At 32.9% G+C, this 25857-nt stretch overlaps 1 protein-coding gene and 1 long non-coding RNA gene across 2 annotated transcripts; both read left to right on the forward strand.

Annotated features, from left to right (window-relative positions):
- Positions 1–504: 504 nt before the first annotated feature.
- On the forward strand, positions 505–6776 carry LOC132716888 (uncharacterized). Its single transcript, XR_009623883.1, has 3 exons — positions 505–959; positions 1072–1203; positions 1575–6776. It is a non-coding gene; the product is annotated as an uncharacterized LOC132716888 (long non-coding RNA).
- Positions 6777–7048: 272 nt separating this feature from the next.
- On the forward strand, positions 7049–18630 carry LOC132716887 (NXPE family member 3-like). The gene is made up of 3 exons (XM_060700222.1): positions 7049–7502; positions 14474–14652; positions 15713–18630. Exons 1-3 carry the CDS (start codon positions 7261–7263, stop codon positions 16375–16377), a joined length of 1086 nt encoding a protein of 361 aa, XP_060556205.1. The 5' UTR covers positions 7049–7260; the 3' UTR covers positions 16378–18630.
- Positions 18631–25857: the final 7227 nt, after the last annotated feature.

A 25857-nucleotide genomic window follows, 5' to 3' on the forward strand; every position in this document is an offset into this window, starting at 1 on the left:
TTATAAGATACTTATTAAATGCATACTTGTAAGCAATAATTGCAATCTTATAGTATAATATTAAATAATAGTTTTTGACTTTACATGCAATATCAATTGCATTATTAAACAAACTTGCAAACTTTTGTTTAGATTGCATAACACATGTAACATTCAAGCTTTTGATAATTAAAAAAAGAACATCAAAATCAATACATACATTCTGCTTTGAATTTGACTTGCTTCTTGTTTATTGGAACATCCTGTTTAAATACATTAATATTTAACTTTGTCAAAATGTTTGAAAATTATATACATGTTATTTTTGTACGCTGTATTTTGATAAATGGCTATTGTATCAAATTATAAAATCAAATTACCTTCTGAAAAATCAATTTGTATTAAATTTGTTATCCTCTCTTAAGTGTGTAAAAAATATTTTTAATGCAAATTGTTATTTAAAAATAAGGCAAAAATGGAATAACATCGTTTCTGTAAAAAAATCCAATCCAATCCATTGTGCAATCTATGAGTAAAATTTACACAATAAATGCCTTGAATATTCTACATCTACATATACATGTAGTTGCAAAAATAGTGCATTATGCACTAGATGAATAAGTCAGGCAAATACAGAAGCAACAAGTAATGGGAAGCATGTAACAACTGGAGAAATTGTATTAAAACCCGATATATATACTCGCTGTTTAATTTGGTTTCTATATTTCGATGAAAAATACGCATGGTTGATCAAAACGGAAAATATTTTACTTCCAAAATTTACGTCTTTGTTTGTCGTATGTTCACATATAAATAAAAAAACTGAACGGTTGCTACACATTCGATTCTGATATAAACTGGTTTTAAGTATAAGGTTATACCATGTTGAAAAAATTACGTTTTTTTCAGAAATGAAAGATTTACAGTCTTGTTGCCTGATTTGATATAATGGACAGTATGTTGAACCGGCGATTAAAAAGGTAGCAGTTTTTTGCATTTAGATAATTAATCTAAAATCAACGTTGTTGAAGGAAAGTAATAATTAGTGTATCGATGAAAAGTTCACATTTTTTCTTTGTTTTCTATTTAAAGAATGCACTTTTTGATGGTGTATGCGTTCATAACAATATGTACGACGATATCTTTTGTCGAGATAGTTTGTTGTAGAAAATTCTCAATTCCTAAAACCGATGTCAGTGAAAAATCCGATATCCGAAACGACTGGTAAGTTTAATATATTTTTTTTTAAATAAGTACTGAGAGATGTAAACGGTTATAGTGTCAAAGTGTCATTTTTTTCTAATTTATAACAAGATGGAAAGTAAAATTTTCATTCTTAAAAAAGAAATTCTCATTAAAAATCAGGCTACAGGGCATAAACTGTAGGTTCGCTTATCACTACAGTTAAATTAAAAAATTCTAAATTAAACATTTTGTCCTCTGTGGCTACTTAAGGATTCTATTTCATAAATGTTAAGCTTCAAATAGATTTTACCTAAGAAATAAATTGATGTCTTATTTATTTGAACTCGATTTTATCATTAATCATTATCATTATTACGTCACATTTACACTTTATTCGGGCTTCTTTGAAGGTCTGAACAAATTGACAATATTCAAAAGGAAGTGTATGAAGAATTTAATGTGCAGTGTCTGCTCCAAACTGAATGTCGAGACCCTTTCCTAGCAGCGGATCCACTAAAATCAAAAATTGAGATGAAAGGCATGTGTTATTAATGCATTATTTTCCTTGTTATTTCAATTTACTACATTGAATTACGCATGTTTTAAAAAACATCATATATATAGAAAAATGTTAAGTCACAAAAAAAAATGTTTAATAGGTAGGAAAACTGCACTTGCAGATAATCTAAAAGTCGTTTTATATATTGATAATTCAACAGAGGCAACAAATTATTTTTAAACTGAATCATCTATTCATATACAGGATTTAAATGTACATTGTTTTAACTGGCTTTTTTAGCTTAGTATTTATAATTAAAAAGAAAAATAATCCAAGTTATTTTTGTAGCCATATAGTAGAAATAATTCAACTTTTCAACGAACAATAAGATTCACCCAATCAAACATTGCCTGCTTCAATTTTGCCGTTTTCTGCTCTCTTCATGGATTCTTTTGCCTCTCTTTTACGTAATCATGATCTAGGTATGAAAACAAACATTGAAAATAGTAACATAAAAAGAAAATGATTGACTGTGCGTAATATGTTGGTACAAAGGTATTCATAATAATCGTACTATTTACACTGTGTATAATCAGTAACGTAGGAATGTGAAAATAACACATGAATTGTGCAATATTAACGCGGTTATGTGTATTTCCATATCAAACTGAAAGAAATGAATAAGCATGTGCGATTGGTGAGATATTTCTATTTTAAACCTTATTAAAATATTTATAGGAAAGTGTTTTGTTTAGTAAGAGTAACGACTCGCTTGCATTTTGTGTTTCGTCGATATATATTTTGTTTAAATAACGTATACACTGCATTATATTTTTTGATATTCGGAATATCCGAGACATGTAAACTATTTGTCTCATATGACAATGACATAACAATCAATATGTGGCTGAGGAAATTTTAAGAGGTAAATGATTTCGCAAATGATGCACCGAAACATACTTTGTTATCTTATAAAGCGTACACAAACAATATTATTTCTGCTTCATAGTAACATCATACTGTACTAGTAATTTGGCAAATGACATATGAATACCGAATGCCAAAAACAATGAAAATCTGGAGAAAGTGTGATCTCTCGGACACATTAATCACAAAAATACATATAAATTGAGGACTCGATTTGACTGAATCTGTACATGTGGGATAATGAAATAATACAACAGAAACAACAGAAAACCAAACAAACAAACGATGTTCAAATCATGTCATTATTAGTACTTGTAATGGTAAGACAGAAAATTCCGCTCTAAAAAAACACAACAGATATATCAAAATTCAAAGCAAGGCGCCTACATTAACATAATAAAAATCCTGTCAGTTGTATGGCACAAATTACAAACCATACAACTAAAGCTATACACTAAACTTTTTTCACGGTATTTTATGACATAAAAACACATTATTTTACATTGCAAGAAATGGTAATGTCGCGGCATTGAAGATATGTTCGGTTTCTTTTAAAGTTATTCTTTTGATGTTGCACACCAATAGGAAATTAAAGTATTTTAATACATGTAATACGAAATTGAACACAAAAATACATATAAATTGAGGACTCTATTTGACTGAATCTGTACATGTGGATAATGAAATAGTACAACAGAAACAACAGAAAACCCAACAAACAAACGATGTTCAAATCATGTCATTATTAGTACTTGTAATGGGAAGGCAGAAAATTCCGCTCTCAAAAAATCAACAAAAAAGATATATCAAATTTCAAAGCAAGGCCCCTACATTAACATAATAAAAATACTGTCTGTTGTATGTCACAAACTACAAACCATACAACTAAAGTTATACACTGAACCTTTTTTCACGGTATTCTATGACATAAAAACACATTATTTTACATTGCAAGTACTTTAATACATGTAATACGAAATCGCGATTCTAAACTACTCCTTGATTGGGCATGTCAAATGTTTATCCTTGAGTAAACACAGACAATTAGAAATACATTTGTTTAGTAATACAATCAAATTCAATTAATAATTTAAGACAAAAAAGTCAGATATAAATAATCAGGTTACTTTTATTTAAAAAAAGTTAATTGTAAAGAGCACGTCATTACTTGTATATAAACATCATTTTAACTAAGAATCAAATAATTAAGTTTAAAAGAACACTTACAAATTGTATGATAATAATTATCTATCCTTTTTTATTGTTTCTCGTTAATATTGTTTCCAAAACTATAGAAACATAACATAGGTAAACATTACTTCGCTTTCAAGATGGCACACTAAACATTATATATACTACTCATTTTTGCTAAGCACCATATGTTGAGTGTTAATATATTTTTGGATAATCTTATTACCGCCGTAAGAAAGGTTTTAAATGTTAATTTATTGTGTTATCAGTTCATCTGAAGGACGAATTTAGCCTACATATGAGTTTTACAGTGACTTTATTCTAGGAAAGAGGATGACTCCCCACTTTGAAGAGTCTACAACATGCACCGTAATTCAATATCTGTTAAATTGGATTTTTGTTTACAGTTGTAGACCAAATACCGTGTGTATGACCCGTGACTATCATTGACTGCTTGGTAGCGCCTTCCCATACTCCCTTTTAGGTTTCTGATCATTCTAACGTTTATGGCAGTCAATTCGTAGACCAACACTGCTCCAAGCTCCTGGATGGTTCTGGATTGCAGCAGACGAGCTGAAATTCTAACCGGCAGCTCATTCCACATGTGTTCTATTGAATTTAAGTAAGGTGAGCGAGCTGGCCAGTCCATGCACCCAATAAACTCCCTTTCTAGATAGTCGTGGACCACCCTGGCTCTGTGGGGCGAGTATTATCGTTCATTAGAATGAACTGATCGCCAACTGCTCTAGCATACAATCTAACCTGGTTCCTCTAAGATGTCGTTTATGTATCACTGACCTGTCAATGGGTTTCTCTTTAGCACAACCAAGTCGGTTTGTCCATTCCAGTTGATACCTTCTCGCAAAAAAACTAACCAACCAACGTAGCTATCATGCTCAGCCTAAAACCTACCTTTTCATCTCTAGACTCAAGCACACCTATCTGTGAAGTCTACGTAGTATCTGGACTCTTCGGTGAACAAAATTTGTCTCCAGTGTTGCATGGTCGACCGTGTCTGGTCCATGGTACATTTCAAAGGGGCCTGGCGATGTCGAGGCGTCACAGGAATACGTATGCAAAGTCCTCCCGACCGCATATTACATTCATGCAGCTTTCTTCGTACCGTCTGCGTTGAATCATGGACACCCGCAGCATTAGCAATGTCATTTCAAAGAGAAGTTGCTGTTAAAAAAACAACCCTTGTACGTCGTGTCTGAGCGACCAAAAACAGATCATTAGCTGGTGTAATGACCCTTTGTCAACCTCCAGTATGCCTCCTGGTGCTTATACAATGTAGCTGGTATCTCTCCCAGGCTCTAGTGATGACGGTAGGTGTACACTGACGGAAGGTGGCCCTCTGCTGCACTATCCCTACAGCCCTCCATAAGTCTGCTTCACTTAAATTCTGCCTAATGTTAGCATTCGCCATTTCGTACTGACAGATGTAAAGAATGTAAAAATAGAGAAAATAAGAATCCCTAAAGAAAGTCAAAAACGGAAAAATTAAATTGTTGCAGGCTCGGTTTGATTGAGCCTGTTCATGGACGATACTGTCAAGTGTAAACCTCCGTCCACGTCCCCTAGCAACGGCTTAAGCAGAATTTATCATTCAAATATAGTAGTGGTGAATTTTGAAACTTCCGCAAATGTATATTTATACGGCCATTATCATGGAACCTCAAATGTGACACTTTCGTGCCATTCCATGAAAATCGTTTGAATGTCATTAAGCAGGTAATGTCGCCGTTTACCAAATGACATGTGATTGTACACCCCATCAAACACATGAAAATATTTGGGTGCATGTTTTCCATGCTACCTAGACGAGTTTAAACGGACTATCTTAAAACATTGTGAATTAGAATTTTCAAAAATTGAAAGAAATCTGTTTTATACTTGTGTTAATATAAAAATAGAATTGTGGTGCTAAGCAAATGTTCAGTAGTATAAATATCTATACATTTCTAGTGTCTTTCTACAGTTTATTAATGTCATGCTATGGTTGGACTTTAACAACAATTTTGTAATAATTTTAAAAGATTTACTCAAAAATAACAATAAAGCCGCACTGAAAAGTGCACTCGGTAAACTGTTGCTGGTAAGACCTCTGGGGTGACAGATTTTCTATCACTCATTTGCCTTTTTATCATTTGTGGCTCAAAATTAATTGAAACAATCATGTGCTGATAGTATCCGGTCATTTGCATAGCAATTGGTAACTACTTGTCACTTCAGTTTCTTATAGAGATTTGTTTAGAACAAAAAGTATTTTTAACCTCTTTCACATTATGCCTTTTTCGCGCTATCAATTCACGTTCTGTAAAAGTTTATCCCGTGTAATGAAATTGCATTACACAGTGCATACTGTTTAGTCTATGCACTGAACGTACAAAGCAGTCGATGTTGACAACACCAAAAATATCTTAATACACTGTTTCAGTGATACTTAGGTTACAAAATTAATGAATGGTCTTCTTAACTCCTTGTAAGTTTGTTTTTAACTTTTTTATAGAAAAAACTTTCAGCATTAATGATTAATGTATAAATGGGATGAAATGTGATACTTTAAATTATCAAACTGATTTGGATATATTCTATTGTTTCTGTTTTGTGTTTTATTTATCTATCTTTTTAACATCTTTTTTAACAGATCTTTTCCAGGTTTGATTAACATGTTGTATATTATCAATTTCAATTAAACATTTCACCTCACCGGCTCAACTTTTAGGAATAGTGTTTCTCTATTGAAAAATCATTACCGTCTAAATATAGCTTTATTCTGTAATTAATGTCTTTGATGAATGCACTTCTTGTGTAAATTTTATAAATGCTTTCAATTTCCTGAATTTTCATTTTAATGTTTAGTATGCAAAAATATTCTAAATTAAAAGGGAAAAGCAGATATCGGTACATGAAAAACGTGATACACTTTGCTCATAATTATCACGCTTTCAGATTTCTACAAAATCGCCGTCGGCGATAGTATCGATTTAAATTTGATCATATTTAATGGGTACGGAAACATGAAAACAGAGGGAGGAGACTACGTCAGGACAAGACTTTTTAATGATAATTTTAAAGCTTATGCTAATGGAGATGTTCTAGACCATAAAAATGGATCGTATACAATTAAGCACAACGCATTATGGACAGGGTTAGCTAAAATTGAAATAGAGTTATTATATCCGAAAGAGATTCTAGCAGCCATGATTCGCAGGAGACATCATTGGGTAATATGTTATACAAAATAAATATGCAAATAAAAGTATTGATGATAAAAAATCCTTTTACCATTTTTATTCTATACTGATCATATATAAGCCCAGAGTTCTCATTATATCTTTACTAATTGTAAAGATCAATCTGTTCGTTTCATGTTTAAGTACGAATCCTGAATTAAATACGATGGCTTTATCAATTTAATGATTTGTTAATTGAGAAACATTTAGGTTTAACTTTGCAGCATTTCAAGGATATTCATGCCATATACCAATCCTTTAATACATCCGAATCTGCTCGATGTCATTCGGACAAACATATTGAAAAAAGACAATAAAGATTCAGATTTGTGTAATTTTTCGTATTGGAATAAGACAATGCCGTGGTATTGTCTGAAACCTGTGAACAGAACTTTATCATGTAATGACTTGACAAAATACGAACGTAATTGGATTGGCTATTTAGAAGGTCTTAATGACTGTGAACTTCATCTTGTTAAAAGGTGAGTGCCTTTTTCTTAATAAAATAATTATTCTTCATCATTAGAAGACAAAAAGAGATGTTAATATTTGTCTGTTATGCTACAAAATAAAAAGAAATAAAATTCATCTCACTTCTTTATTTTTTTATCATAGCTAGTCAAATGCCTAAATACTGCTGAAATGCGAATATATTATCTTGTTTTAAACTTTAACATATAGATCTAAACAATCTGGTGCGTTTTTTTTCAAAGCAAATTTACTTGCTGTACTATTTTGATTTACTGCGCTTCAAACACTTCTTTCATTATTTGGACTTGCTCCCTTTATAGTACATGTAGTATGTTTCTCAGGCATAAATTGTATAATTATTTTTTATTTACATGCTCCTTGTTATATTATTTTTTCCCAATAATTTAGATAATTGATTTATTTAGGAATAAGTTTAATGACATCCGTCTATTGATAGTCATTTATAAAGCATGAGCACAAAGACTGTACCTTCACTTCTCTTAATTTTTCGTTTTTCGATTAAAATTCTGTTATTGGTGCGGGACTTGGTAGCTTGTTTATGTTTGAGATGAATCATTGAAAGACATAGTCTAAACTAGTCTACACACCCAAAAGTAATAATTTTTTGTAAAGGAATTTCATGTTATTGTATCTTTTATATTACAATGTAATGCATGTGTATATAATTCTTTTCTGTTGTTTGTACATTATATACGAGGGTTGTTCAAAAAGTAATAGGACAGGTAGTCTTGCGTATTCAAATTTCATTCAATTTAGAATATTTTCATATGTACAGCAATCGTAAAATGTTTTCTACAAATCAAACATAAGTTTTTTAATCTATTGTGCTAAACGCGCTTTTCCTTTGTTATTGAATAACCATGGTAACACGCACCCGGCGCAGCACATAAATATAGTTATTGGAGCTAAGTTCTACTTCTAATTTATTCATAAATAACTATTTGTTTTCCCCTGTATTCCATCAATACGTTGAAATATATTATTGTGACATTATGTCCAAATTTGACGTCATTCGGACTTGAAATGACCTATTTATTAAGTTTTGAACAGCAGCGGTCATAGCGTTAGATGTAGAAATATGACATTTGTTAACAAACAGAAAGTGTGTGCCATCGTTAAATTTTGCCAACAGATTGACTATAATCATTCAGATACACACAAAATGATTAAATAAACAAAGGACAATTATCCTGCCATCAGGACACTTGTTTTCAGTTGGCGCAAGCAATTCAAAAACTGAAAATACAAGATCGATAACGAGAAAGGGTGAGGATGAAAGTTGAAAATTGACGGGACGTTAGTGACGTCAATTGCAAAAGCGCTCCAAAAGAATTCACGGTAAACGGTACGCGACTGTTTATCGTTGTTGTATCTGCTTCGGGTCTACTTATTCAGTTTTAACCAAGGATTGTAAATAAGACATTTGTTATAAACACTATTTTATTGTATTTAACTAGATATACGTGTAATCATTAAATTAATGTTATAGTAAACGGAAATAATTAGTAGTGTTTCCCCAAAAACTTGTTTTAATAAACGATAGACTGTGCTAAGTAGAAAAGGATACTTTTCAATTGAGAAATATCTTTATTGGTCTGTATATAATCATATTGTTTTAAACACAATGACATGAGTAAATTAATAAAATAAATTGCCTTTACTTTAACATTTTCAGTCCTATTGAGTTCCAAGGTTACTCAAAAAACACACGAGAAAACCCGGAGAATGCCCGGCTATCGGGCATTTATTTATTTATTTTTTTTTTTAAACAGTGGAACAAGAATGTGATCGCTTTTTTTCTTGCTTCATCTCCACATATGAGGCAAAGTAGTAGTTACATGACTCATACACCTAGAGACTAGGGAGACTACTTTCAGAAAGAATGACGCTTATTACAATTTCGATTTATTTTACGACGTCATGAACGTCAATTATTGTATTGTTAGCTTGCGCCGCGTTTCGTACCCCTTGTCACTTGAAAATTTCACAGAAATTTCATTTCTTAACATTTTGTTTTGATTTTTTCACTGTATATTGAGAACATGTTCCGATATTTGTCTCATGTAAAATTGTGTATGTAAATTTAAAAATGTGAACAGTAGAGCTGCAGTCCTATTACTTTTTGAACAACCCTCGTATACTTTGTTTTTCGGGGATAATAAAATATAATAATAAAACATTTGTAAAATATAATAATTCGGTGAAATAATTTACAGCCTGTATACATTCTCTTTATTAATAACATTCTTGATTCTTTACTTTCCTCTTTCGTATTTGTTTAGATAACCAACATTTGACATGTTTCATTATGTTCCTTAGTAGTAAACGTATCACCGTTTATGTATATTTATCATTGTATCATTTTAACTGCATTTTATAATGTGTGCTCTAGTAATTCGTTGGTAGCATTAATACAAGAAATACATATGTTTATTCGGATTTTTAGATTTTATTACAGCAATCATGTGGGCAATATACCGTATAAGTACTTTTTTCTGCGGAAACTTTATTTCTACTATTTCTGCGGTTCATAACAACACCACAGATGCAAAAACCCAAGAAACTTCAGCCATTCCTTTTGTATATGTCGAAATATTTCAACTACCGGGATAGTCTAAATGCAAGACCATGTGTCGTTATCCGCTTTTGTAGATGGGATTTTTTCTTAATGTATCCGTCATGAAAACAATGTAAGAAAAAAATAACTTTACTTATTCTTTTTGTTGAAAAAAATATTTGTATGATTTTCGCTCACGCTAAGCTTGATGGGTCTTTTTGTGAATAGTAAAAAAAACTATTATAGTTTGACAGGTGATATTTGAATGACCCTTGTTTGTTATTTTCATTTAAACCTGCTATAAACATACCTTTTATGTATTTGTACCATGTATTGTGTCTACGTGCGATTTTGCGATTGTTTATTTTGACATTTCATTTTTATACAATCACAGTATTAACATGTGTCATTATATGTTATTTTCTTATTTGTTTTTAACGTGTAAATACCGATACATGTTGATTACGACGAAAAACATTACCAGTCGTGGAAGTAATGTCACATCATCAAATCTTGAAATGATGTCTGTTTTATCGCTTAAGTTTGAACAAATATTTAAGTTAAAACGCAGAAATAAAACGTATCAATGCGAGAATGATGCCAGCGCTGAAAAAAGATACGCAGAAATTTAAATAGAAAATCTCAGAATATTTAGCCCGCAGAAATAAGTACTTATACGGTAATGATAAGTACACAGTATAAATACATACATACCATACTATATAACATACCATATATTTGCGATATTAACTATTAAAAAATGTAGGTACATTTGATATATTTTAATATTTATTAACGAGGGCTGTTCAATAAATACGCGGAAAAGTGTCGCTATTTCCTTATTTTCCAAGTTAGCTGAATAAAACTTATACAGGGATAGAGACAAACATATTTTGAAAATATACAGCAAATATTGCCGTTCTGACATGAATAATATGTTAACAAACGGTCGTTATGGTAACCACATATAGCGATTACCGGCCCACTTTTGTTCATTTTTACAAATAGTCACTGGTCAATAATGACGTCGCATTTTAACGTTTACCGTGCGATTTTCACCAAACTTTGCATATTTTACGCGCAATATGTTGGCGTTACGCACATGACGTCATGTTAGTGTGTGACGTCATTTATGCGTTAAGCGGCCATATTGTTCAGTGCGTATGCGTTAAAATGGCATCGGAACAACGATCTTCAATAAGGTTTTGTGTCTTGAACGGGTTTTCAAAGAAAGAAACAATGTTAAGATTACAAAAAGCATATGGTGATCAGGCGATGAAGAAAACAGCAATATACACGTGGTATGCCCGATTTCTAGGCGGCCAACAAAGCATCCATGACGACAAACGCAGTGGACGTCCCAACGTAACGTCAAATCACGTCGCTGTGATAAAGGAGCTGCTTGACAATGATCGTCGGATAACAATTCGCGAAATACACGAAAGATCGGATTGTAGCATTGGCACAGTGCATCGTTTTATTTACGATGAACTCAATTTGAGACGCCTGTATGCCAGGGAAGGTGAACGTTTCTTGCGACGGATAGTGACTGTTGATTAGACATTAATCAGCCTATACGAACCTGAAACGAAATCACAGTCTCCTATGTGGAAAACTCCAGAATCGCCTTCACCTAAGAAGTTTAAAGTCGGCCCATCTGCAAGGAAACAGATGTTTATCGTCTTCTTTGACGTCGACGGTGTGATACTGAGCCACGCGGTATCCCTGGGTCAGACTGTGACAACGAAATATTATTCTAAGGTGAATAAATTTATTTAATCTATAATAAGATATTCATTATTATGTCTATACATAACCTAATAATTATCTATATTTGTGTAAGTAATTATGAAAATAAATTATAACGACAATTTACTTATGATTTTATTTCTTTCAGATTCTGAGACGCGATTTTATGAGGGCGATAAGAAAGAAGCGGGCCACGAAAATCGCCGACACGATATTTCATCACGACAACGCACCGTCTCATCGTGCGGCCGAAGCACAGTACACAATCAGGAACTCGGCTTCGAAGTCCTCGAGCACCCGGCCTACAGCCATGACCTCGCACCATGCGATTTCTTTCTGTACCCGACACTGAAGAACGTCCTGCGGGGAGAACACTTTGATGATGCGGACGAGTTGTCCTAAGCGGTGCAAGGTGTAATTTCAGAGATAAATAATGGCTCCTACTTTAATAGTTTCATGTCATGGATCAACCGTTGTAAAACGTGTGTTTCCTTTCACGGAGAGTATTTCGAGAAGGACTAGGTGCGTGTTTTGGGTGACTCTCATACATGCGTTGAGCGTGACGTCGTTACGACGTTGGGCCGGTTTCACTGCGATTACCTTAGAAATACTTGAAATTGTACTATTAATTTTTATCCGATTTAATTGAAATTTTGTGTACATGTTTATTATATATTTATTTACAAAATGTAAAGAGAACGTCAATTTCCCATGAATATTAAAAATATGGCAGCACTTTTCCGCGTTTTTATTGAACAGCCCTCGTAGAAGCTGTTCTGTTTCTTAAATCATTATACAGGCGACATTTTAAAAATACATAAAATTCACCTTCAAATTAAGAGCAAAACATGACATTTACTTTCAATATAAGGAATTGCTTCAAGTTTATGCAATATGTCAGCTGCATCTACTATTTAATTTATTTGAAGAAGTCCTCAATGTGTCAAAGGTTTCCTTAACTTTTGAATATTAACCATGGACTGATATGATTGCAAACCAAAATCACAAAATAATACATATTTTTTGTATACAAATTTTGTATAAATGTTTCTATTCATCTTTGTTTTACTACTGCTGATATATATATCTTCAACATCCTGATTAATCTAAACGTCATTGAAACCTTATAATTGTAAAAAAAACATAACAGATAAAGGACAATGATTGAAATTCTACATACGAGTATAAGGTCATACACAAACCTGAAATATTTTGTAGTTCTTGACTGAACAACTTTTTACTAGTATTTTATAACGTATACAGCTCTTATTGTCTTTAAGTTATCCTCCCTTGTTCACCAAAGATATTGTTGTTGTATGTTGTTTTTTACTTTTATCAATTTCTTGTTGTACTTTAAATGTATATTTTCTAACACTTGACTATTAAATAGTATCGGACTTGCAATCAATGGTTAAGAACTGGTGAAATAAGTACCTAACAGATCCAGTTTATGTTTAACTGACATGTAAAGAAATCTTTTCAATTTAAAAAGGTTTATCCAATGCTTTCTGTGCTCGTCCAGAACCCCTACAATTATCTTCATCCTCTTTTTATGAATATATATGTTCAATAAAACATTGTGTCCAACTTGATGGAGAATACCTATATAAAACATTTTATTAAACAAAGAAGTTTTACCCTGTAGTTGATTTGTTTGCTAGTATTTGAAATATCAGTATCAGTGAAAGGAACATAATAACGTTCAGTTAAGAAACCATGATGTTTTGTTCTTTATTTCAAGATTATTAAGAGCTTGTAATATTTTCGCTCTAGTTCCATTTCATATATTAATTCTTGTTGCAGAAAATTTTCAAAGTCTAATATATCTTATTATTACTTAGGAGCAGCATAATCATTTTAACATAAATTAGCAAATTTATTCAAGACACTATAACTACAAAAACTAATCTTATATATTTCCTGTTTTCCCATTTATAACAGTGAGAAATATTAGAATGATAATTCCAGTTTTATCTTCATTTTCAGATATTCCACAAGATTAAAATTAAAGTGCAACATAAATGATAAGACATTTTTTCAAAATTTGAAATAATTGCATTTAATCAGTTCTACATAAAACATAGTCTAATGATGCTTTGTTAATTTACGCATGTTGTTCACCTTCTTTATTACCTTCACTACATCTGTACTGTAGTATTATAACCTCAAGTTACAAAAATGATTTTTGTGCATATTTTCAAAATTCAACATGTAATCAAGAGAAAACTTCAAATAAAAATTGGTTTCCAACAATATTTTCGTTTGGAGTGTAAGAATCAATGCAAATGAATCATTTACAAACTCCTACTATGTTTTACTGAATTTCAGCCATAACAAACAGTCACCTGAAAATTTAACCAGTTCCGCATATTGTTTTAATTGAGAATTGACATATATTATTAAAATCCCGGTGTCTCTTTCTGCACATTAAGAATCTTATTGTATATGTAATAATTTGTGTCTATATCAGAATTTATTTAAATGAACTGAACTTGAAACGTTTCGTGTGATGGGAGAATTGTTTTTCCTTCAATTTTGAAAATTCCGTACAAATGTAGATATTGATTTATTAAGACTATCATTATATTATCATAGAATAAATAACAACAGAGAATTAAAAATAAGATATTTAACCTTTATTCTTTATTGCCCCAGGGGTCAATATAGAGTTGGAGATGTAATCAATATTACAATTGAAACTTCGAAAAGAAATCACAGCCTACAGGAAAATGAAATGCAACAATGTCGTGCTTATAATAGGAGCAAGCTTTGGTTCCTGAAACAGTCAACAGGTTATTTCTACCAAGGAAGGTGGATAATGACCCATTGTAAAGGTAATAATCTATTTAAATATGGGTATTATGTGGTAACCTGTAAACATTAGCATCATTTAACTTAAAACACTTACGCTAGAAGCTTATGAAAAAAATGTGATAGCCTTTACACATTGACATACATACCCACCTAACCACCTACAGATCTACCTATACATCTACCTACACACCTACCTACATACACACATTCATACACACATACACACATGGAATTCATTTAAGTTTAATGTCTACATTAAGCATTTTGTATATAAGTACAACTTTATATCGATTGTTGTGTCCGGCATCTTGCTATTTCTATGTAAATATGTTTTAAACAATCGTAGTTAAAAATTGCAATTGATCTATCCTTGTAGTTATCATCAACATAAAAAGTCACACTGGACTTACTGTAACATAAAGATATGACACTACCATTCTGTATCTATAACTGACTGATGTCATATAAGATTATTTCATATGCTGTTTATATTTCCTTAAAAATGATTAATAAGTCAACCAGAGTTTAAAAGAGCTAAAATTTTTACTAACGTTTCGGATTTTTTTTAAACATCATAAATGTAAATGCGTAACTCGGAACATGGTCAGAAAGAAAATTTACTTTCGACATAAATAATTCGGATTACAAAATTAACGTTTTCAAGATAAAAATCGGAACGTTATTTGAAAAAAACATCTATCGACCATTACAATATCAGTTAGAACTGGTAGAATTTACTGTAAGATGATTGAAATAAGATCAAATATCCTGCTCCACTCGGGGTAACAATCGTTTCAATATTTTATCCAATTGTTTTGATCAAACTATATTATATATAACAATCTAGAATCTCGAAATTTTTAAGACAGACTATGAGTCTTTTCGATTCAACTATAATTTGCTTCTGAAACTGGTGATGTTGGTAAACTTATTCTAGAAAAGCCATTGGTCCAATTTTATTTTCATGAAGTTATGAAGCACGCCAGTTTTATTTCGCGTTGCTATCATTTCTTTTAATTGATATCTTATAATGCGCAGAGATTGAGCTTATTCATTACATTCTACTTTTTTCCACAACAGGAAGGAATATATTTATAGGAGAATGTCTTCGCAACACAATTATCTATCTATGGGGAGATTCAACAAGTTTGCAATGGTTAGCGCACCTGAAATCTTCGAATTTATCTTTAGGTTGTACACTTAAACGCATATCTGGCGAACGATGGCACACACGTTACGAAGCATATTGCTTGAAATACAATTTATGGATTATATATATACCTCACAATATACCAGCTGTTGCTGGCGGGGTATCAAATATGAGTAGTTACTTTTCAAAACCACTATCTGAGCAAGTTAAGGATTTCAAAAATACAAGCAAACGTGTTGTTATCCTTCACATATATTCACATTTACAAATAGAGCGTATTAATTTTTTCATAGCAAATGTTATTGCTATGCGGTATTATTTAGAAAAATTAGAAAGAATGAGTCAAACTCAAATTTTAATCAAATTACCTCACATGCATCGTGACGAAGGAATTGATGGATGGGTGATCAGACAACCTGACTATATTGGTTTATTATATGAATCTGTTATACGAAAGGTTTTTACGGGCATGCATCATTCTGTAATTGCACTACATAACAAAGATATAACAATCGCAACGAAAAGCATGAAACTTCATCCTGAACACTTTGTTGTTTCGGCGATGGTAGAACAATTTTTACATTATTTGTGTTAGGTGTTACATTGCTATATACTATTTATAATTCTTACCGTAGGTGGGTGTAAACACTGAAGGCATATTGATTGAATGTTCGTTGGTCTTTCGCGTTGATTGCTGGTCACAAACCTAATACCATCTTTTTTGCGCCAAAAGTTTTACCAAAATTATAAAAATGTATGAAGGTTTTTTTTTATTTTAAAGTTTGTCTGATTGATATAGAATCCCTCTTTTTGCATTATCGTAGATAGTAAATATATTTAAACATTTTTTAATTATATGGCCAAACAACTGTATTTCATAGCATGCATTTTGTAAAAATAAATATTATAAAGATGAAAATGTTCCATTTAACTATTTTCTTGTCAAGCTCTTATAAAATTATCTGAAGCAAAACATATTTTTATTTTAGTTTTTTTTATTCTTTTGACAATCTTAAATAATATTTAGTACTACTATCAACATTGAAGTCATGTAACAGTTTATATATGAATTAAATAAAAGTTTTAATGAAGTTATAACAGCCATGGAATATTATTGTACTTATGACTAACAGTAACGTTAAACAATACTAAATGCAACTGAAATTTGATTAAATGGATCTGACCTCTTTTGTCTTTATCAATTACAGACAATTGATGATGAATAGCGTTTCACTTTTAATAGCAATACGCATTTTGTTCTTCTATGCACAAGATTAACGCAATAAAAACTGAAAAGATATTAAACATTTGTATACAGTTTCAACCAATGTAAGTGTTTTTTTTATAATTGTGCTGGTGAATCTTTAATTAATTATATTTGATTGTAAATGTATGTGTGAATGTAAAATAACACATTGTTTGCAACCAGAAACAATGAATTGTGATACTATCATCACATGGTTATAACACTGGCGTGACCAGGCTCACACTTTAAAATTTACCATTTGATACAGTTAATTGACAAAACACTGTCGAATCTTGTTACATCTAGAAAAGAGAAAAATGGGATTCATTAAGAATGCCTAACACGGGAAAAATAAAAATGTGGCTTGTTTGGTATGATTTAGCTTCTTCATGGATGATAGTGATAACGGCAAACTACGGGTTTTCAACGACCAAGTATTGATATGACAAGATTTATGAATGAAATATGGCAGTAAAGTAGATATGATGCTGTTATTTGTACCAATACAGAAAACTGGTTTCAACAGTTCAAAATGAAAATATACAAGAAACTTGAGTAGCAATGCCAGTTTGTATTTTCATTTTAGCTACACACATCCTAAGTAAATTATCAATAGGTCAAAGTGTACTGAAGTTATTGCATAAAAGCTGAAAATTATATTGTAGACAAGTAACCTTAACCTTGCTTCACCTTGCTCTAGATATATAAGTAGCAATCACAAGCTACATCTTAATTTTAGCTACTCACGCGACAAGTTTGTTGTTAATAGGTCAAAACTCAAGTTATTACGTGAAAACTGAAATTTTAATTGGATTCCGAACTGCCTCTTGATATAAGCTACCAAGTTTGGTGTAAATTGGCCAAAGCAAACTCTAATTATTTAACGGAAACTAAGTTTCTACTTTAAGCAACAGTGACCTTGACTTTGATCATAAAAACCTGGGTTGCATTCTCAAGCTGTCTTTTGATATAAGCTACTCGCACACACAAAGTTTGGTGTCAATAGGGCAAAACAAACTCCAGTAATAAAGAAAGCGGAAACCACAAGTTGACGACAGCCCGCCGCCTTCGGCATTATATTTACCGGTTTTCGTTGAAATCCTGGTCAAGAAGTAGGCAACATAATTATCCTAAAGGTGATAAACATTATTCAAGTGAGAGGAATACAGGAACCAACGAAAATCAACAAAACTGGAAAGAACCAAAAGTGCCAAACACATGTACTGATAACAATAATGATGGCCTGAACAATCTTCAATGATAAAAAATATAACATCTTTGATTTAATATCCGGGAGACTTACATATTTGGTCAAAAATGTAAGTGCTATAAAGATACACCATTCTGTTATGAAATATGTGTTTACTTCAGCGGTACCACTTGCCCCTCACCTCTGTGGGTTCGAATCCCGACAGGGACTTTGGATTCTTTCATGTGAGGAAGCTATCCAGCTAGCTTACGGGAACGTCGGTGGTTCTACTCAGGTACCCGTTCGTGCCTGAAATAATGCACGGAAGGGCACCTGAGGTCTTCCTCCACCAGTAAAGCTGGAACGTCGCGATATGACCTATACTGTGTCGATGTGGCGTAAAACCCAAAACAAACAAACACACTTCAGCGGTTTGCTTATAAAAGTTGATAATTTATTTTTCTGTTATTAAGGATCGAGCAACTCATGTTTGTGTGGGCGGTGCAGGTCACTTTCGTTGTCATTAAACATGAAATCCTTTCTACGGTCGTTCGCACTGTACCTTTCCCCTTGCATGTACAGACATTATGAGTTCCTTGCCAGAGTGGAGGAAACTAGTATTGTGGCGAATTGTCATGGTGAATCATCATTAACTGTGACTTTGGTAGCGAACAAGTCGCAACACTTTTTTAGGTTTATACAATCTTCAAATGAATGGATACAAAAAGGATAAGTCTTTGTTTAAACTTTAAAATGTAAGAATATTAAACAGTAAGAACAAATATATGAAAAATAATTATACCTTTTACATCTTTTATATTCATTTATCAACTATAGATCTAGTTTACACAATTTTCGTATTCTCCATAAATATCTCTTTTGTTGTCGTATGCCATTTAATACTCTCAATTTTTATCAATGGTCTGAACTTTCAATATTTTGTATTGATTTTTCACCCCAAGAAGTCAACAAAGTCAGATCTTAATTCTCTGAATTCATAACCTCAAATTAAAAAAAAAAGCATACTCTTTTTATGTTAAAAGAATTCTGCCGAAATCGACAGAATTTGGCAGAAAGTGTGATGTCATAAATAACAGTGGCAGAATTTAGCAGAATTCTGCAGAAATATTAACATTCATATTCTGAAATTATCTTTTAAGTACGCAAAGTTCAAATAAATAGGATAGAAAAAATATTATATAAGATTAAAAGCAACTACCTAAGATTTGACATATTTTGTAAACATAATCTGTGAGCTATCAAAACGCAATTTTAATAAACAAGAGAAACGCCCACCAAAAATCAATGACGCAGAACACCCAGTACAATGGCGCTATATACATTAACGTAACAAGTACGCATAAATGTTGTAAACATGCCGGTTACTCACAATCAGACAAATTATACAATATATTTAGAAATTGAAGTAAACAGTAGATAACAATTATAAAAAACACGCAAAATACGGATAAGGTCTACGATAGAAGGTAATTCAATGTTAAAAATTATAAAGAACGGTAAAAGCTTCATCACTGACAGTTTAAATATTGTAAACAATACCCAACCGGCTTTTAATCAGTATGTAGTAATAAGTAGTTTGACCTGAAAAATACTCAAATAAAGAATAATGTAATCAGAAGAATTATTAGATCACCTGATCCCTCCATTGCCCCCTCCTTTCATTTTTGTGTCCTCGCAAAAAAGAAGCTTTGGGTAAAAATGAAGCAAAAAATAGCATCATTTAATTTCTTAAATAATGTGGCAGTTAGATATATCATTATTACACAACTCCTTAAAAAATTCTTGTTTCTATGACAAAGCACGCCGATATATCAAATAAGGTTTTGCGTAATGTTAAGTACAAAAATAAGCGTGTAAGGTAATAAAGAATATTAAGTCAAAATCATGGTAATAGAATTCACCACTTCTGCACACTGTACAAGGTCGTTATTTCAAATTCTCTTTTAAGAAAAACGAATATGAGCATTAAAATAACCAAGAGTAAAAGTCAAAATCATGGTAGTTAAATTTACAACCTCTGCACACTGCACCAATCTTGAGTGACATACTAATATGTGAGGACAACGGTTGGAAAGACGGACTGATACTATTACTATATCCCTGCGGTAATTTCTGGGGGGTATAGATATAATTCGGAACTTGCCAAATAAGGTCTAACAAAGTATTGAGTTAACCTGTTACTTCACGTGAATCATGAACAATTTCGTCCACGCTTCGTTGAACAGACATGCCTACGGAAAATGTTTGTTTGACAACACTCGCCCACACGACCGCCTGTCTGTTTTATTTTAGAGTCAACATGTAACTAGGAAGAAACAAGAATTTGTAACAGAGTTACCAACGTCCCCCGCCTCGGGAAATTTTATATGAAGCATAAAATTGTGCTATTTCAAAAGATTGAGGTATGGATCTCAGGACATTCAGTCCAATATTATGATCAATGCTAGATCTGCAAATGTAACATTAAATTTGTTAAAAAAATAAAATGAAACACGGAATTTAAAAATCAATCATGTTAAGCTTTGACCTCTAAGTGTGACCTTGACCTTTGAGGTAGGGGAGCAGGTGTTGTGCATGACATAACGTCTTATTATTGAGACTATTTGTGCCAAGTATTTTCAAAATCCCTTGAACTATCAAGAAGTTATAGATTGGACACAAAATATACCCTATAACAGACTATGTAAATCTTTGACCTCTAAGTGTGACCTTGACCTTGGAGGTAGGGACACAGATGTTACGCATGACATATCATCTAATCATTGTGACTATTTGTGCCAAGTATTTTCAAAATCCCTTAATCTATGAAGAAGTAATGGACGGGACACAAAATATACCAAATAACAGACTCTGTTAACCTTTGACCTCTAAGTGTGACCTTGACCTTGGAGGTAGGGGTGCAGGTGTTGTACTTGACATATCGTCTTATTATTGTGACTATTTGTGCCAAGTTATTTCAAAATCCCTTGAACTATGAAGAAAATAGATAAATACAGAATCCCTAAAGAAAGCCCAACACGGCAAAATTGAAAATGTTGCAGGCTCGGTTTGATTGAGCCTGTTCATGGACGGTACTGGAAAGTGCAAGTCACCGTCCACGCCCCCTAGCACTGGCCCAAGCAGAATTCAACATTTAAACATGGAATAGTAAAATTTTGAATTTAGAAACATCCACAGATGTGTTCATACGGCGGTTATCATGGAACCTTCAATGTGACACTTCCGTGCCATTCCATGAAAAGCGGCGTATGGTCCCCAAGTAATAAAAAGCATGTGCCCTAAACGAGAAAACAATCGGCGGAACTAAATAAAATGGAATTTTGAAAGGGATCAGAGGTTATGAAGCCTGCGTATCACAGATAAGACGTCAAAAGACAAATTTAAAAAGCAGGCAACATATCCTAAGGGTGATTCAACATTATTCAAGTAGGAATATTGGAACCACCCAACTAGAAAATGCCGAAAAGTTTAAACTAAAAATACCACAAGCACAACAATAATGTCGTGCTGAACGATCTTCAAGGATCGAAAATATAAGTTCTATAGGAAGTTCTAGATTCGACACAAAATATACCCTATAACAGACTATGTTAATTTTTAACCTCTAAGTGTGACCTTGACCTTGGAGGTAGGGATGCAGGTGTTGCGCATGACACATCCTCTTATTATAGTGACTATTTGTGCGAAGTATTTTTTAAAAATCCTTTGATCTATGAAAAAGTTATGGACCGGACACAAAATATACCCTGTAACAGACTATGTAAGTATTTGACCTCCAAGTGTGACCTTGACCTTGGAGGTAGGTGACTGGTTTTTGCGCATGACACATCATCTGATTATTGTGAACAATTATGGCAAGTACATGACACATCGTCTTATTATAACAAACATTTGTGCCAAGTTATTTCAAATTCCTTTGATAAATGACAATATTATGGACCGGACACGAAATATACCCTGTAACAGACTATGTTAATATTTGACCTCCGAGTTTGACCTTGACCTTGGAGGTATACAACTGGTTTTTGCGCATGACACATTGTCTGATTATTGTGAACAATTATGGCAAGTATTTACAAAATCCCTTCATACATAAGAAAGTTATGGACCGGACACGACATATACCATCAAATAGACAATGTTTACCTTGAATGAGCAAGTACGACCTTGACCCTGAAGGTACAGGTCTGGTTGTTGCGCATGACACATCGTCTTATTATAACAAACATTTGTGCCAAGTAATTTCAAATTCCTTTGATAAATGACAAAGTTATGGACCGGACACGAAATATACACGTAACAGACTATGATAATATTTGACCTCCAAGTGTGACCTTGACCTTGAAGGTAGGTGACTGGTTTTTGCGCATGACACATCATCTGCTTATTGTGAACAATTATGGCAAGTATTTACAAAATCCCTTCATAGATAAGAAAGTTATGGACCGGACACGACATATACCATCAAATAGACAATGTTAACATTGAATGAGCAAGTACGACCTTGACCCTGAAGGTACAGGTCTGGTTGTTGCGCATGACACATCGTCTTATTATAACAAACATTTGTGCCAAGTAATTTCAAATTCCTTTGATAAATGACAAAGTTATGGATCGGACACGAAATATACACGTAACAGACTATGTTAATATTTGACATCCAAGTGTGACCTTGACCTTGAAGGTAGGTGACTGGTTTTTGCGCATGACACATCGTCTGCTTATTGTGAACAATTATGGCAAGTATTTACAAAACCCTTCATAGATAAGAAAGTTATGGACCGGACACGACATATACCCTCAAAAAGGCAATGTTGACCTTGAATGAGCAAGTGTGACCTTGACCCTGGAGGTAGAGGTCTGGTTGTTGCGCATGACACATCGTCTTATTATAATAAACATTTGTGCCAAGTTATTTCAAATTCCTTTCATAAATGACAAAGTTATGGACCGGACACGAAAGTGTGACGGACGGACGGACAGACGGACGGACGGAAGTTCTAACAGGAGAGTAATAATGTGGCTACTCTATTGTTCTTTCTATTGTTCTTTTTAGCCACACAAAAGAAAATAGCCACATAAAAGCATTACGGAATGAATGACATCAAAGAGAAAGAACAGTTACCTATTGTCCCTCTAGCCACATAATTACTGTCCTGTGAGTGCGGACAGACGGACGGACGGAGCCTATTTCTATATCCCAATTTTTTCTTCGAAAAGGCGGGGGACAATAATACTTATGCAATTGTTATCAAAAACTGTTATTCGTTAACACACGCATAGCGACAAACAGACGGAAGGGTGGCAAAATGATATAGCTAATATCAAAGCAAGTATCAACAGGATAATTTTAGCAGTTGTAATATAACACCCCAGTTACACAGAGCCATCGGTGATTGATCGGTAGTTTTTTGAGCCAAATTATGGAGTGAACCGATGACAACGTATTTAACACCGATATCACCTATTGGTCACCTGTTTTCCACCTATCAACTGCTATTGGGGAAAGATAAGTTTCATCGGTGAAAAATTACCGATTGGAATTTTTAAACATGTTTAAAATTCTAGATCGGTGAAAATATTTTACAAATAACCGACAGCAACCGATATCACGAGATATGCAAGCTCTTAATCACCGATATCGCCGATCGGACAAAGATGACCAAATATGAATCACCGGCCATATCTGACGGAAAGGGTTTAACCACTGATGACTAGCTATCAACCACCGATTAATCAGCGTTACGCCCGATTTAGCTCCGATTTACAAACGATAAAAACCGATTTATTTCAGCAGTTTTATAACCGATCCAACCCCGTTTGAGTTTGCTTTCTGCCACCGATGGTCGTTTACACAGAAAACCAGAAATAAAATCACGCATGACAACCGATCATAACAGCGAGTAAATTTAAAATCGTATCACCGATTGGGGACCGACCGTCTGTGTAACTGGCCCCTTAATATTACTTCTTGCGGGATTCAGATTTCTTTGGATAGTGAAAACGAAAGACAAACAGACGGACGGGCGATTGAGAAATAAAATTAAAAAAACTCATCAAACTAGATTTTTGTACTTTTTGAGTTATTGCACGATTGTGACAAACAGAACGATAAACGGAAGGTTGAAGTAATGTGCATCATACCAATATTACCTTCTACATATACACGGAGGAGGAAGTGTTACACGAAGGATGGAGTTCTTATGTTAACTTGTTCAGGAGTTTTTTTGATAACTGTCACGGAGTTCGTCGAAAAACATCTGTATATACTACAAAAACACTCGTTAAAAATGGTTATTTTCATATTTAAAAAATGAGTTTTAGGTGCTAAATTAAATTTTAATAATTAAGCTTGTCTTACATCTTGTATTATGTGTCAAACACTTATTCACAGGCCATTTTTATTCACCTCCTGCTATAAATCTGGCAATTTTCAGTAAAATTTCCATATTATATGCGAATTCACAAGTATTGCCCTGTTTATTTCTGGTCTTTATTCTTGCCATATATAATTACCTTATTATAATGCAAAATTGCTAACATAAAGCATCGGCTAACAGATTTATATCCGATTTTTCAAATGTCTCGGAGTTCTTGTGATAACTCTGAAGATGTCACAGAGTTCTTATGATAACTTTTGGTATTGCCATTGTGTTTCTTGCGCTAAATCACGGCACGTTTTAGTGTTTCTTATTATTCAATGAGATTGTAAATCATTATGAAATGTAGTACGCTCATCCTTTGCGCAAAAAATAGAATATATAATGTTGGTTTTGAGTGAATTTTTGTTCAAGAGATATTATTTCTTACCCCCGTTTCTTTATCATAGTATTTCTTTTTGTTTGACGCATATTTCGTAGACTTGGCCGGTGCTAGGGGGCGTGAGGGATGTTGCACTTATTCATTATCCCTCATGTACAGACTCAATTAAACCGAGTCTGCAATTCTTATGTTATTTTGTTGTGATTAATGCTTCCGAGGGATCACTTTGTTTCCAGAATTTTGGAAAAGGATTTATGTACTGGTTTCCTAGCAGTTTCCGGCTCCTAGCAGTATCCTGGCCCTTTATCATTTTCATCCAGGCATACAATCTATTTTTTCTCAGTTTAGCATCTATGTAACTGCATCAGTCAGAGAAACATTTGTTTTCTATGTAATACAGCAGTTATAATAGTACAGCGATTAATATGTATCAAAGTTTTGTCTGTTGTTTTAAGTTACATGAGAGAACTTGCGACACTTACAAGCAACACCTGGGCAATTCTAGTTTGAATGCCAATGCACAATAACTGAAATCCCATTCTAGGTAAATCACAACTTTTAAAGAATATATTTGCAGACGACACGGAAAAGTTTGGGAAGTTATATCTACTTAACATTGCTTATTGGTACTGAATTATATTCAAAATAAAAAAGGTCCGAAAAACTGTTATGAAATTTTGAATAAATGTGTGCAAATGTGTGTTACATCTCAGGCTTTTATTCCATTAAAATGTAAAATAAAAGAGCAACATTAAAACATGGTAATGGTGGACAGGTACCTAACTTTGTTCTGTCAAAGTTTGCACTCTTCGGGAGACAGATTTTTATTTTATTTGTTAAAAAGTGCGATTTGGGAC

This window comes from Ruditapes philippinarum, unplaced genomic scaffold (genome assembly GCF_026571515.1).
Source record: "Ruditapes philippinarum isolate M1 unplaced genomic scaffold, ASM2657151v2 ctg499_1_1_1_1, whole genome shotgun sequence".
In the NCBI taxonomy this organism is placed as follows: domain Eukaryota; kingdom Metazoa; phylum Mollusca; class Bivalvia; order Venerida; family Veneridae; genus Ruditapes; species Ruditapes philippinarum.